Raw genomic sequence first — 12,599 nt, 5'->3', positions numbered from 1 at the left:
TATTTAAATCAATATATTTTAGATTACTTTCTGATTAATGTCTGACTTTTAGTTCAATGACTTTTAATTCATTTGCATTTACTGATCAAGTTGTCAAAAAAAAAACAAAACAAAAAAACAAAACAAAAAAAAAAAAACAAAGAACAAAAAAACCTTTGAATTCTACTTAGCTCACAGCAAGATCATTTTCCTCTTTAGCTGCCTGTCAGAGAATTGAGGTTAAAATGTACTCATGGATGTCTGATTTCCTTTTTTTTTTAACTTAATTTTTGTAATTTTACATTATTTATTAAGACAAAATTCTTCCCTTGCCTGTAATTTTCTAAGTGGAAGGGCCATTTTAAAACTTCTCCATAGTAGCCGGGCATGGTGGAGCATGCTTTTAATCCCAGCACTCAGGAGGCAGAGGCAGGCGGATTTCTGAGTTTGAGGCCAGCCTGGTCTACAGAGTGAGTTCCAGGACAGCCAGGGCTACACAGAGAAACCCTGTCTCGAAAAAACCAAAACCACCCCCCCCCGAAGAAGAAGAAGAAGAAGAAGAAGAAGAAGAAGAAGAAGAAGAAGAAGAAGAAGAAGAAGAAGAAGAAGAAGAAGAAGAAGAAGAAGAAGAAGAAGAAGAGGAAGAAGAAGAAGACTTCTCCATAGGTTTATCTGCTCCCTTGGAATATTCCAGACATATCCTTTCCTTAGGAACTAGTGAGGTGTGTTTATGGTTATAATTCCCCAATTTTCCCTCCCCCCTTTGTGTCATAAACTACAGTATTTTAAAAGCTTTGAATACTCCCCTTTGCCAATTACTTTTGCCGGACAATAATGGTGCGCAGTGGATTCTACAGTCAATAATGTGTGGACTTTCAGAGGACGTCAATATTCTCTTTATTCATACTAGTTAGTTGTTTTAGCAATTCTGGACTTTAAAATTTCCAAAATTTTAAAACTTTAAAGTTGTGGAATATTTATGTACTCACTAATTTTAGATTGAAAAAGAAATCCATTAGAGGTTCTCAACACTTTATATTCTTAATTATATAGCATACTGAGATAGCGGACATAAATATTTAAATTTAAGTCTGAATACGTATTTATAATTGTTCTTATGTACACTCCGCTTCTGTACTCTTACCTAACTGAAAAGTCTCATAAAACTCATATTTTAGAAAGGAAGCTGCTAACTCTTTAAAATACAAAGAAGAAAAATCTCAAGAAATAAACATTCTGAAAAATATAAATTTTGATTATATTCATAAGGCAAAGATAATGATTCTCTGAAGATGTCAGTAGTAAAATGAATCCAAGAAGTAAATATAAAATAGGAAGATTTCATTTCTGAGACAGAATGCTTTGATAATTTCTTTACAGGTAAAGCACACTTTCAGAGTGTCTTGTCTCAGGGACTGAAAAGGTACTTTTTACTATTTCAAAGCTCAAATGCAGTTAACATCTTCGTTGTGTTCTGAAGTTATGAATTATCCACAAGCAGGCTATTTCCATATTAAATTATTATATAAAATTATTTTTTTTTAGTTGAGTCTTCTGAAAAATGAACTAGATGTATCTACTCATACATTTTGTTTTCAAGTCATTGCAGGAAAATTCTGGAAACAGCATTGAGCGATACAATGCCTTCTGCCACCACAAGAGGGAAGCACAGACCTTTTTAACAGAATTCTACTTTCATGGTTTGAAAATATTTAAAAATATCTTTCTTGGAGGCAATCTTCCTTCCTTCCACACTGAAGTGAAATTTAAAGGATTTGTCTTGTTTATTAAACAGAAATATTTTTAATATAGCTTAGTGAGTGTTTCATGACGAGAACAAACCTCAGAATGCATGGGTCGCAGGTTTTTTATACAGTTTATAGCAACCACAACACGGCTACATAAAACTTATGGCAAAAAAAAAAAAAAAAAAAAAAACCTGACCAAAAAGCTCGCACGAAAATCTGTGCGTATCTGATATTCTGTATATTTTACCTTATGGCTGAAAAAAAAAAAGAAAGAAAAAAAAAGAAAAAAGAAAAAAAAAAACCTCCAGAATTTTACATGATTCTCGATTATGAAAACCTATAACCTTTTCTTTAATATTATAATTATAATACATATCCCAATGGCAAAATAATTTCCCTGAAAAGCAAGCTCAAAATTACAGCCCCGATCATATGTTGATAAATACGGGAAGCCTTTTAAAGCAATGCACTCGTTTAAGTACTGGTACTGTGAGAGGGATGTTTGTACAGTCAGATGAGTATGCAGAATAACTTAAAACGCCTTTCCAGCCTCTCAGTACTACAGAAAGTTCTTTGAAGTAATGGAAAGACTTGGCATGCTTTCAGTCTTTTTCGCCCCCTTCAAAAAAAATGTTTCCATCCTAGGTTCCTCAGCAGCCGGCAGAGGGCGCCCTCAGGAGAGCAGCGTGTGCCTGGGCATGCGGAAGTGCTCAGCTTTGGAGCGAAGCCTCTTTTCCTGGGGGTTGGCATACTTCCACTTGGAGGGAGACATCTTAAGCTTTTTCCTCTTCTTATCTGTACACCACACCTTTTCGCAGTATTCTTCCACTCTCTGGAAGTTGCTGTAGCCAATCAGCTGCAAGAATTCCTTGTACCAGGGTTTTGTCCCCTGAGACATACCGCTCAAGGGAGGGCAGGGCATCTTGTGATGTCTTTCCTCTTCGTGGTCCTTATGAAACATTCCCTCCACTTTATGCTCTTCGACCACCTCCAAGGTGATTTTACGCACAGTATGGACAAAACCGTGTTCTACGGTCTGGCAAAAATAGGTCCCTGCATCTGACTTGCGTACTCTGAGGAAGAGCAAGCCCAAGTCCATCTTGACAACTCTGTCATCCGTCTTCACCTGAAAACCACAATCAAATGAACAAAATAAGTAAATAGCAGTGAGTATCGTATAGTCCAAAAAACATCCGCCTGGGTTCCTTCCTAATAAATATTCTTTCCCTTTCGTGATCATACCATACAATTATGGTGGTCTATAAATGTACCAAGTAGTTGAATGAACCCTGCACTTATTTAAATTGGAAACTACATTTATCGATGATAGTGAGGTCATTTCCCACCTATACATTAAGGAACCAAGAGCAGGCGCAAAAGAGACCTTTCTCCCTAATGAATCTCATTAAAGGGGAGAAAAACCGTCCATATCAGCACAAAGAAGCAGATGGGTTCATTATGTCGATGATATATCCCAGTCAACTAAGCCAAAACAGCATCCCTAAGTACAATGCAGAAAAGTATTGGAAACATTTGAATTAAGTGCTGCGATATGACCTTATATGACATACAATGCAGTAGGAAGAAAGTTACACACACACACACACACACACACACACACACACTAATTATAGTTATTGCCCCATATTATCTTATGGAGACATTTCAATGAAAAACAGCATCATGCTAAACAATAATTTTAAGGGTATGCAGACTTTTAAATCTCTTATTTGTGAAAAATTTCAACGATATTAGAATGTCTTATCTCAAACATTGAAAGATCATATATGAATTAAGGCAACAAGAATACAAATGCATGCATTCCTCCACTCTTCTAAATATCTAATAAAGCCTTTAAGATGTACTATATAGTTCAAGCAGACATTATACTTTTGAGGGCAGGATATTTATAAAACCAAATATTCCCTTCCCTGATTCTGTCTGCTCTCATTCCTGGTACTATCACCTTGTTTCCTCTTCCAGCTTATGTGTGTCTGTATGTCTGTCTGTCTGTATGTATGTATGTATTGTTGTGTGTGTGCATATATGCACAAGCAGCACATGTGCCATGGTATCCATGTAACAGTAAGAGGACAACTTGTAAGAGTGGATTCTCTCCTTCCACTATGTGGGTCCCAAGAGCAAACTCAGCCTTGGCAACAAACACCTTCACCCACTGAGCTGTTTCACACACCAGAAAGATGATTTCTTAGGATTGGGGCTTTCCCAATGTTCTTTCTTCTTCTATTCTGGTCTTATTCTATCTTTTCTTCAGTGAATCTCTTTCCAGCGTATGCTAGCGCATTTAAAATTTTTGTCCTAGGTTTAAATTCGATTTGTTTTATAATAACTCCCTTACAGCCCATAAGGATCTTTCATGTCTTTTTACAACTTAACATCACTGGTGTTTGTAACATACAAGATATTTAACATACTTTTAAGTCATTTTTTTTTCAATGCAACTTTCTTCTCTTTAATCACATTGCAAGGTGGTGAGGGGAAAGGATGCTCTTACTTTTCACAAGTCATTACATAACACAGAGTCGGAATACAGTGTAAGCAAAACATATCAATTTGCCCTTGGGTGAAAAAACCCAAAGCAGTGCTGCATGTCCATGAACATCCACATTTGGCAGAACTACCTAATAGTGATCTGCATAGCAAGGAAGACAGAATGATTCCAGGAACAGCCCACGACTCAGGAAAGATAGCCTCAACACACATACATAAGGAAGGTCATAAGAAAAACCACGCACCCACAAGCACCTACAGTGAGCATCTTCTTCTGTCGCCCTCTTGTCTCCTGTCAGAGTGAGTAACTCATGAGAAAATACAAGATGTGCACCCTATGGCCCTGCACCTAATCAGGTACTTAATGAAAAATAGCTGAGCTCTAACCTGTGTTCGCTGAAATTAGGGGTATGTTTTAATTTAATATTTGATGTCTGATATTGTAAGGTAATATTTCATTCATTACTACGTGTTCAGGTTTGAGAAGCACCACACTGTAGGCATATAGAGTCCAGATCATCTCACAGAAACAGGACAGTTACCACGGGAATTGTTCTATACTGGTTATTTGCACAACAGAAATGGTGCTAGTCTCCTATTTTTGCTTGCCCTTCTCTGGTTACAGTAAATTCACATTTTATTCCAAGAATAAATGTTATTCTAACTCCTAGTATAAACTATGTAAGTTAAATGGCCTTAAAAGTCGAATGTACCTTCTATGGGTAATGGACACCTAAAAATAAATATGACTTAGAAATTTGTACTTGTATTCCTTCTGTGATTTAATCCTTCTACATTAGCTAACTTAGGCACACCCAATATCAAATCTTGATTACAGGATTGTTTTAACACAGTTGGGATTTTTCTCTGACTGCAGTCCAGATTTCTGTGGTCAAGAAGATAGCACAATAATATATCATTTTATCAAATGTTCTTTTGCGCAATCTATATAAACACAGAATTTCTTACTAAAAAAATGGTTTAATATTCTTTACTATAAAGATTGATTCAGGATGTGCCATTATATCAAGTAAAAAAGTAGCTGCACCAGGAGCTGTGCACATCTGAGAGCTGCACCAGGAGCTGTGCACATCTGGGAGCTGCACCAGGAGCTGTGCACATCTGAGAGCTGGTCAGAAGGGAGCAACGGCTCCTATGTGTACAGGTCACCTGGTTCCATTTCTTGCAATGGAAAGAGACAGACATGGGCCTTGAATTGGATTGACACAGAATATACTATAAACAAATAGCACAATCAATTTTGTAAAAAATGAAGGTCAACAGCATCTTGTTTTATTTATCTAACCTGTATTTGACATAAACAAAGGTTGACTAAGAAAAAAGTGTATCTGGCAAGATGAAAGTAACATTTTCTTTTACTAAATCATCCTTAAACATGGGTGACAGAGATTATTGCCAACTAGCGAGTGAGCTGCTTCTTGTCTCCTTTGTGGAAGTCTAGGAATATACAGGGAACAAATGTGGAAAAGGAAAGTTTTTTTTTTCCATCAGAAGACACTGAAAATCACCATGAATGAGAGCTCAAATTAGTGTGACTACCATATTTAAAATATCTAACATGTGCAAAATGGCTTGTAGAATATAATTTCTTTCTATGTGAGATTGATGGCCTACATTTGATAAGTGTAACTCAAGAAGTAGAGAACTCAGTCTTAAACATTGTCTTCTGACCATCACCTACATGACCTCACTCACACATACAAATCATAGACCATGCAATGTACACATATGTGCGTGCACACACGCGCACACACATATTGACCATCACCTACATGACCTCACTCACACATCCAAGTCGTACACCATGTAATGTACACATATGCACACACGCACACACATACACAGACAATAGTCACAGAATTGAACAGTACTGACAGATTCATACTTGGGTCTATCAGTGTCATTTGCAGAAAGATTGTTACTAGAGCAATAGAAGTTATAATCGAGAATATATATATATATATATATATATATATATATATATATATATATATATACTTGCGAGATGTTCAGTTTCCACCAGACTGAAAGAGAGATATCTTGAATCTAGGATGGGTTATGAGCCACGGTGGAGAGGTTTGAAAGAAATATGACATGTGCAACAGCAGCATTAGTTTTACAGCTCATCAGTGTATGTTGAATGTATTATGTAGCTATCTATTACTCAAATATGGAATTGGACTGCTTTCAATCACTCCAATGGACATGTTGGGAAGAAGGTAGGAGTGTGGAGAAAGGTGGTCCAGGAACTGTAAAAGCAAACAAGAGAAATGCTGTAGGCAAGTCATAGAAATTTGTCAATAGTTAAGCAAGATTAACTAATTTATCTAACTGGAGTAAAAAAGAAGGATCAAGACAAGAAAGAGAGCTAGAGAGACAGAGAGAAGTGAGTCCAGGGTTTCTGTGTAATCCGTAACTTGCTCTGGCAAACACATGAACTAACCCGGTTTCTAGGTTCTGTTCTGATCCAAGCTTACACAATCATTGGGGCACTTAGAAACTCGGAACAAAACTAAGTTTTAAAGGAATGTGCTGTACCTAGGGAACTGTACTACTGTCCTACAAGTACAACTTAACACTGGGGTCCCTACTGGCCAAAAGAACAAGGAACATATGAGCAGTATCTTTAAAGCATACTTTCAAATGTACCCTTTGGGGAAGTACATCTTTTGGGTACTGAGTCCTGTGGAAATCTCTACTATATATCATGAAACAAAAGATGTGCCAGAGAGCAGCACTGAATATAATACATTGATTTCCTTAAGGTGATTATTTCAGTGCAGATGAAGGGGAGATGCCCTAGGGCAGTTCAACAGAAGCTATCTAGATTAAAATATGTGCTCACATGCACAGCTCTCTCCTGGATTATCTCCACAGAGATTTCATTTTCTAGACCACAGAAGCCATGTTCTATAACAAGGCCAGTCAGAAAGTGAAGGGAATTGACACAGTTTGCTATTCACCTGTGTCTGTAGGGGGCTTCCTGTATGGCCATGTTATCTGGTTTCATCAAAAGCCTGACAAGACCAATCTCAGAGGGAGAAAACACACATATGCATCTGCTTCTATAGATACAAGAAGATATAGTTCATGTCCAAAGATTCTCAGTGTTATCTTGAAGAATTAACCAAAGAGAAAATTCTCTTAAGCTCTAGGTGCATTTCTGTTCTCTATTCATAGTACAGGAATTGTTTGGGGCCTTTAGATTTTTCACCAAACTAAGCAAGCTAAATGACTAATTATCTCAGAACAAGAACATAGTTAAGACATTTGATATTATCAAGTTTTCTTTTCCATTGAAACTGAAGGTCAGAATACTTGCCAACTGCAAAACGATATTTGCTTTTTAAAAAAAAGAACACTTTAATGGGTTAAAACAAACATCAAAATTACTAAGCAGATGTTTCAAATGAGGCAATAGTCCCTACGCTTTGTGCTGTGAAAATAAGAAAAAACAAAGGAGACTGACATAGACCCAAACCCCACGCTTTCTGTTCATGTGTGTAGTGACAGAAGCACAGACATGGCTGTTCTTGATCCCTTACATTTCTTGTCCTTGGTTATCATTGATGGGGTTAGGAAGAGTGAGTCAAGTAGCAACCAAGATGGTAGATGGAACATGGAGCCTTACTCTGTAACTCTTCTACTTTCGAAGATATAGCATTGCTGTACACAGTAAACACAGAAGCAAGAGCTTTTAAGTTAGGTGGAAGGGGTCGCTAACTGGGTTAGGCATGACAATTGAATTTTTCAGCATGATTTAAGTGACTTTGATTAATTTGTACAGCATATTGGATCAACTAAATGCAGAGGTAAAAATGGTAATCTTGGCGATGGTATTAAAATAATATTGGGGAAAAGTTGCAAATCAAGAAATGGGGCTGATGTCATTTTGTACAATTTCCATAGTAGACACATTTGTGTGTTATTTAAAGTTGACACAGTGTTCACAGTATGCTAGATTGAAATCACATTCTTTTTAAAACATACAAACATGCATTTCCCTTTAAACTAAATATTCACAATAATAAGATCAATATGAAGGGGAGACAATGATTCTCCTCTAGTCACCAAAAGAGAGATTGTACAAATGATTGCACTGATCATAGGAACCAAGTGAATTACATGTTCAGATTGTGTCCCAAATTTCCCCCAAGAAATTTATGACAGGATTTCAACTCACTACTGAAACCCAGTCCTCTTCCAGTATCATGAGGGCACCTTATGACTGAAGAACAAAGTTCAGAAGATTGAATCTCAAAGACACACTGTTCCTTTGGTTTTAATGAGAATTCATGTAGTGACATTTTAGTGAGGAGTTGGTTCTTCCTGATAAGTTGTTTTCTTTAAAATACAGGGGTAACTTTCACAATGCTACTAAATAGTAAGGTTTCAGTGTATCAGAACTTGCATCAATCTTTGAATCGAGGGTCAAAACATTTTTTCATAAAGAGCTATATAGTAAATACTTTATTCCTTGTGAATCATGGTCTCTTCTGTCACTATTCTTAAATTATTAAGCATATAAATATTAGCAAATAATGCATGTTATAATATCTACCATTTACTGAGTTCTAAAATACAATTTTTATGCATTTCAAGGGAAAGAAAATATTTCAACTGCACAGCTAAATATTTTAACAAGAAATACTTTTTCCATAATAATGCTAGGACTGAAAATTTGCCATTATTTGGGAGCCTTATACGTTCAAGTATGCAAAATTGTAGGAATTAGGGATCAATAAACTAGGGAAAGGTGATGATTTAGATTTCCTTACAAAAGTAGGGTTTTTTGCAACCATAAGAAATAACAATTTACATCCTCTTCATGTAAAGTTTGGTCTGTTATCTTTAATGAAAATGGTATGTAAAAACATATGTGCCTACCAAATTTAATTCATGACAGCAGACCATTGGACCATCTACCCCTCATGTGTGGGTGAAACCTCACTATCCACTTAAATCAACTATTGCCACTGCGCCCCCACACCAGTCAGAGGAAAAGACATCTTCGCTTCTTGTCTTTTTGAGCTTTGCCTTTAATGGCAGAGTCATCTCTCAGGCCCAGTCTTTGCTTCTTTCAGCATCCAGCCTGTCTCTTTTCTCTGTGGTTAGATTCTCTCACACATGTTCTTTATCTTGTTTCCCCAGTTAGCTGCACATCCTACCCCCCTCTGGCTACTTCCTTTCAACCACAAACAGAGCCAAGCCCCATATTTCAAAAGAAACAAACTAAAACGCACGGTTCCCCCTGTCTCCCAGTTCCTCTCTTCTCTCATCTTAGCTTTGGTACAACCCTCTGAGCTGACTGTTTCATTCAACCCAGATGCATGTGTCCATAACCCTCTTGTTTGATGGCTTCTTCCGTAGTTGTCCCACTACACTGTTCTTGCTAGAAACTGAGGATGTGTTTTCAGCATTTTGCAAAAGATGTCTCTGATTACCATATCTACCCGATTTCTTCTCGTAGGTTCTATCATTTCTCTGTCTGACCTTCCTGTCTCTAATCACTTAAAGCAATCTATTCTAAAATTACTAGCAACTTAATTTCATTTCCTTAATGTATATTATAATACTTTATCAGAGAAATGCTGGAAGTTTTAAGTAGGTTACTGTGTATAGAACACTCAGAACAGCTCAGAGCATACAAGAAACATTGAATGAATGATAACTATAATGATTACCTGTTCTGTATTTTTTTTTTTTTTTAGAATCTGTCCTCCAATTTGCTCTTAAATATATGATTTTTCCCTTTCTTCATAGCTCTAGTTCCCTTTAGTTCTTAATTGTTCATTGTCCAAGCTGTGCAAAGGGAGGTAGCCCCATTCGCTGCCCCATTCCACCTTAAACCCATACCAGGCTATACTCAAAACAGAGTAACTTCACAGCCCATGTGCTCTTATAGGAGTACCCCAATTCCTATTTACTTCGGTTTCTTTACCTACAAGGGTTCAGCACCAAACCACTGCAGAGAATAAAAGTATTAATGGACAGAAAATGCTTAGGGTAGTGAAAAGCACACAAGCTCAGAGGATACAACCGTTCATAGAAATGCAGGAGACCTCGTTTACCAAAAGACACAGGGTGGAAAACTCAGAAGTCACATGAAAAAATGAAAACCCATCATTGCACATACTATTAACAAGGATTCCTGATATCAGAGCTTAGAGTGTGGAAAGGTCAAATGATGGCAAGGGCTCTTAGATGTACGTGAATACTAATGGCTTTGTCAAGGAAGCTGAAGCCGCCTGTGGAAGTGTTCCCTGGGATTACACTGGCAGGTGTCGAATGTCTGTACTGCTGCTATGACATGATTCCCACTTGCTCCTCACTCCTGAGCATCTGAAACTTTATTTATATTCTGACTTCAGAGGATTTTCTCATTTTGTAGAAAGAACGTTTAATAGAACAAGGCCTAGTCCTGAGTTTATTTTATTAAGTGTGAGTTATTACACATTCTGGGTTTCAATTACTTTGATTATAAACTATGTTTTTAGCATGGTTGTTATAGACTATACAGTCCTCACTATTCAGACAACGAATGACTATAAGCTAACACTGGGTCAGGAAATCTTGAGTTTAAACATGGGGTATGTCACTGATTGTGTATAAACCATAACCCTCTCAACTTCAGTTTCTGTAAGTGTAACAAGAGAATAATCACATACACTATTCAATTGAGAGATCTAGCAACAACAAGGAGGGTACCTGGCATAGACCCGTGTTCAGTAGGTTTTCAATAAAGAACAACTTCTTCTGTCAAAGGTACTCTAAGGATATTTTCCTTAGCATATCACAATGTTATGTATAGCAACCAATATATATATATAACTTATTCAGTGAATATCTAAAATCCTTTCAGTAACTATTAAAACAAGATTAACAACGGAATATGTCCTGTATGGAGTACTTAGAAAAGCATACCTTAATATTTAAAGATCCAATAAAAGATGTAGAGATTGCTTCCACATGGTGTATTTAAGGAAACAGGAAACTATAAGATATATATTTGAGAGAAATGCTGGTACCCAGAGTGTAATAAGGCACACAAATGAGATTTTAGATGTTGTACGGCAATTCAGGTATACACTTTTAAAGAATAACATGATCAAATATTTTATCCATATTAATATTCTACTTATGGATAACACCACAAGATTCGGTATAATGGGTATTTATAGACACTACAAAGGAGTAAAATTCCTAGACTCTTAAGATTTCAGTTCAATAGGAGGAAGGGGTTTGTACCCTATAGTCTGAGAAGTTAATGATCTTTTCCAAGTTTATGAAGTGAGGAATAAATTTTGATTGTTATTTCCAGGAGTAGTACACACAGCAACCTCATAGGAGCTAAGAATTTGACTAAGCAAGATTCAACATCCTTTGTTATGGTCTACATTTGGCAGTATGATTACTGTGTCTCAAAGGAAATGAGACATAAAAATGATAATAAATGCAAAAGGTTCATTTAATGAAACTCAGGGCTTACTTTCTAAGTAATTATGCTTTCAGTATAGAATCTATGCATTTGGCCTCTGATGAACTTAGCAGTTTTGTTTTGTATTAGATTGTGAATAGTTAAATGCATATATTGCTATGACCATTGAAACAATTAATTATCTATGCTATGATTTTCATGCAGAGAATAAATGCCGAATTCTATATATCAGTAGCTGTATATGTGAGAGAAATTAGCGTGCAGTTGGAAGAAGGTATGCATAATCAGCAAGATGGGAAAGAAGCTCGGAGCTGAACACTGATGGATGCACCATGTCGGAATGACTTCCAAATGAGGCAGATTACATTGAGTTCCAAATGAGAACCAGAGCTCCCAGAGTGAAGAAGTCTACTGATGAAAGAATTACTTCTGTCTTCTGAAACCTTCTGACTGCAGGAACGGTGGCCTATTCCCAGGTCCCCTCCTGCCAAGTGTTATGATGGAATTTACAAAGCATTTCATCTCACATTTGGGAAGTGGAAATGTATTGGCAATGAGTAAACAGTTTAATTCGGTGTGGTATGCTATCCCTATATGTGTGTTGGTGCTCTGCCCTGAAAATTTAAGAGAGCATTTCTTTCCTGATGAACTTTCATTATTATCTCTAAGCCTTAGCATGATGAAGTTCTTAATTTTTTTGTTTTTGTTTTTTTACATTTTTATCATATTGTTTATATATTTTGATCATGTGTTTCCCCTCACCCAGGATGTCCCCACCTACCTACCAACCCAACTCTATTCTCTCTCTGTCTCTCTGTCTCCCTTTCTCTCTCAAAAAAGAAATTACACACAGAAAGAAGGGGGAGGGAGGGAGAGGGAGGGGGAGAGGGAGAGGGAGAGGG

General features: G+C 36.8%; 1 protein-coding gene across 2 annotated transcripts in view; it reads right to left on the bottom strand.

Moving 5' to 3' along the window:
* Nucleotides 1-579: 579 nt before the first annotated feature.
* The window catches only part of Sema3e (semaphorin 3E), a 228,934-nt gene continuing 216,914 nt past the window's right edge, over nucleotides 580-12,599 (bottom strand). The window contains exon 17 of one of the 2 annotated variants that reach the window (XM_029535639.1): nucleotides 580-2,853. In XM_029535639.1, the coding sequence (XP_029391499.1) occupies nucleotides 2,401-2,853 (453 nt within the window). In that variant the 3' untranslated portion in view covers nucleotides 580-2,400. The remainder of the gene's footprint in view (nucleotides 2,854-12,599) is intronic. The other variant, XM_021190553.1, reaches the window with a different exon arrangement.

The sequence above is a fragment of the Mus pahari genome, chromosome 2 (assembly GCF_900095145.1).
Source record: "Mus pahari chromosome 2, PAHARI_EIJ_v1.1, whole genome shotgun sequence".
Classification (NCBI taxonomy): Eukaryota; Metazoa; Chordata; class Mammalia; order Rodentia; family Muridae; genus Mus; species Mus pahari.
Note: the sequence above shows the minus strand (reverse complement) of the source record. Positions and strands in the feature narration are given on the sequence as shown.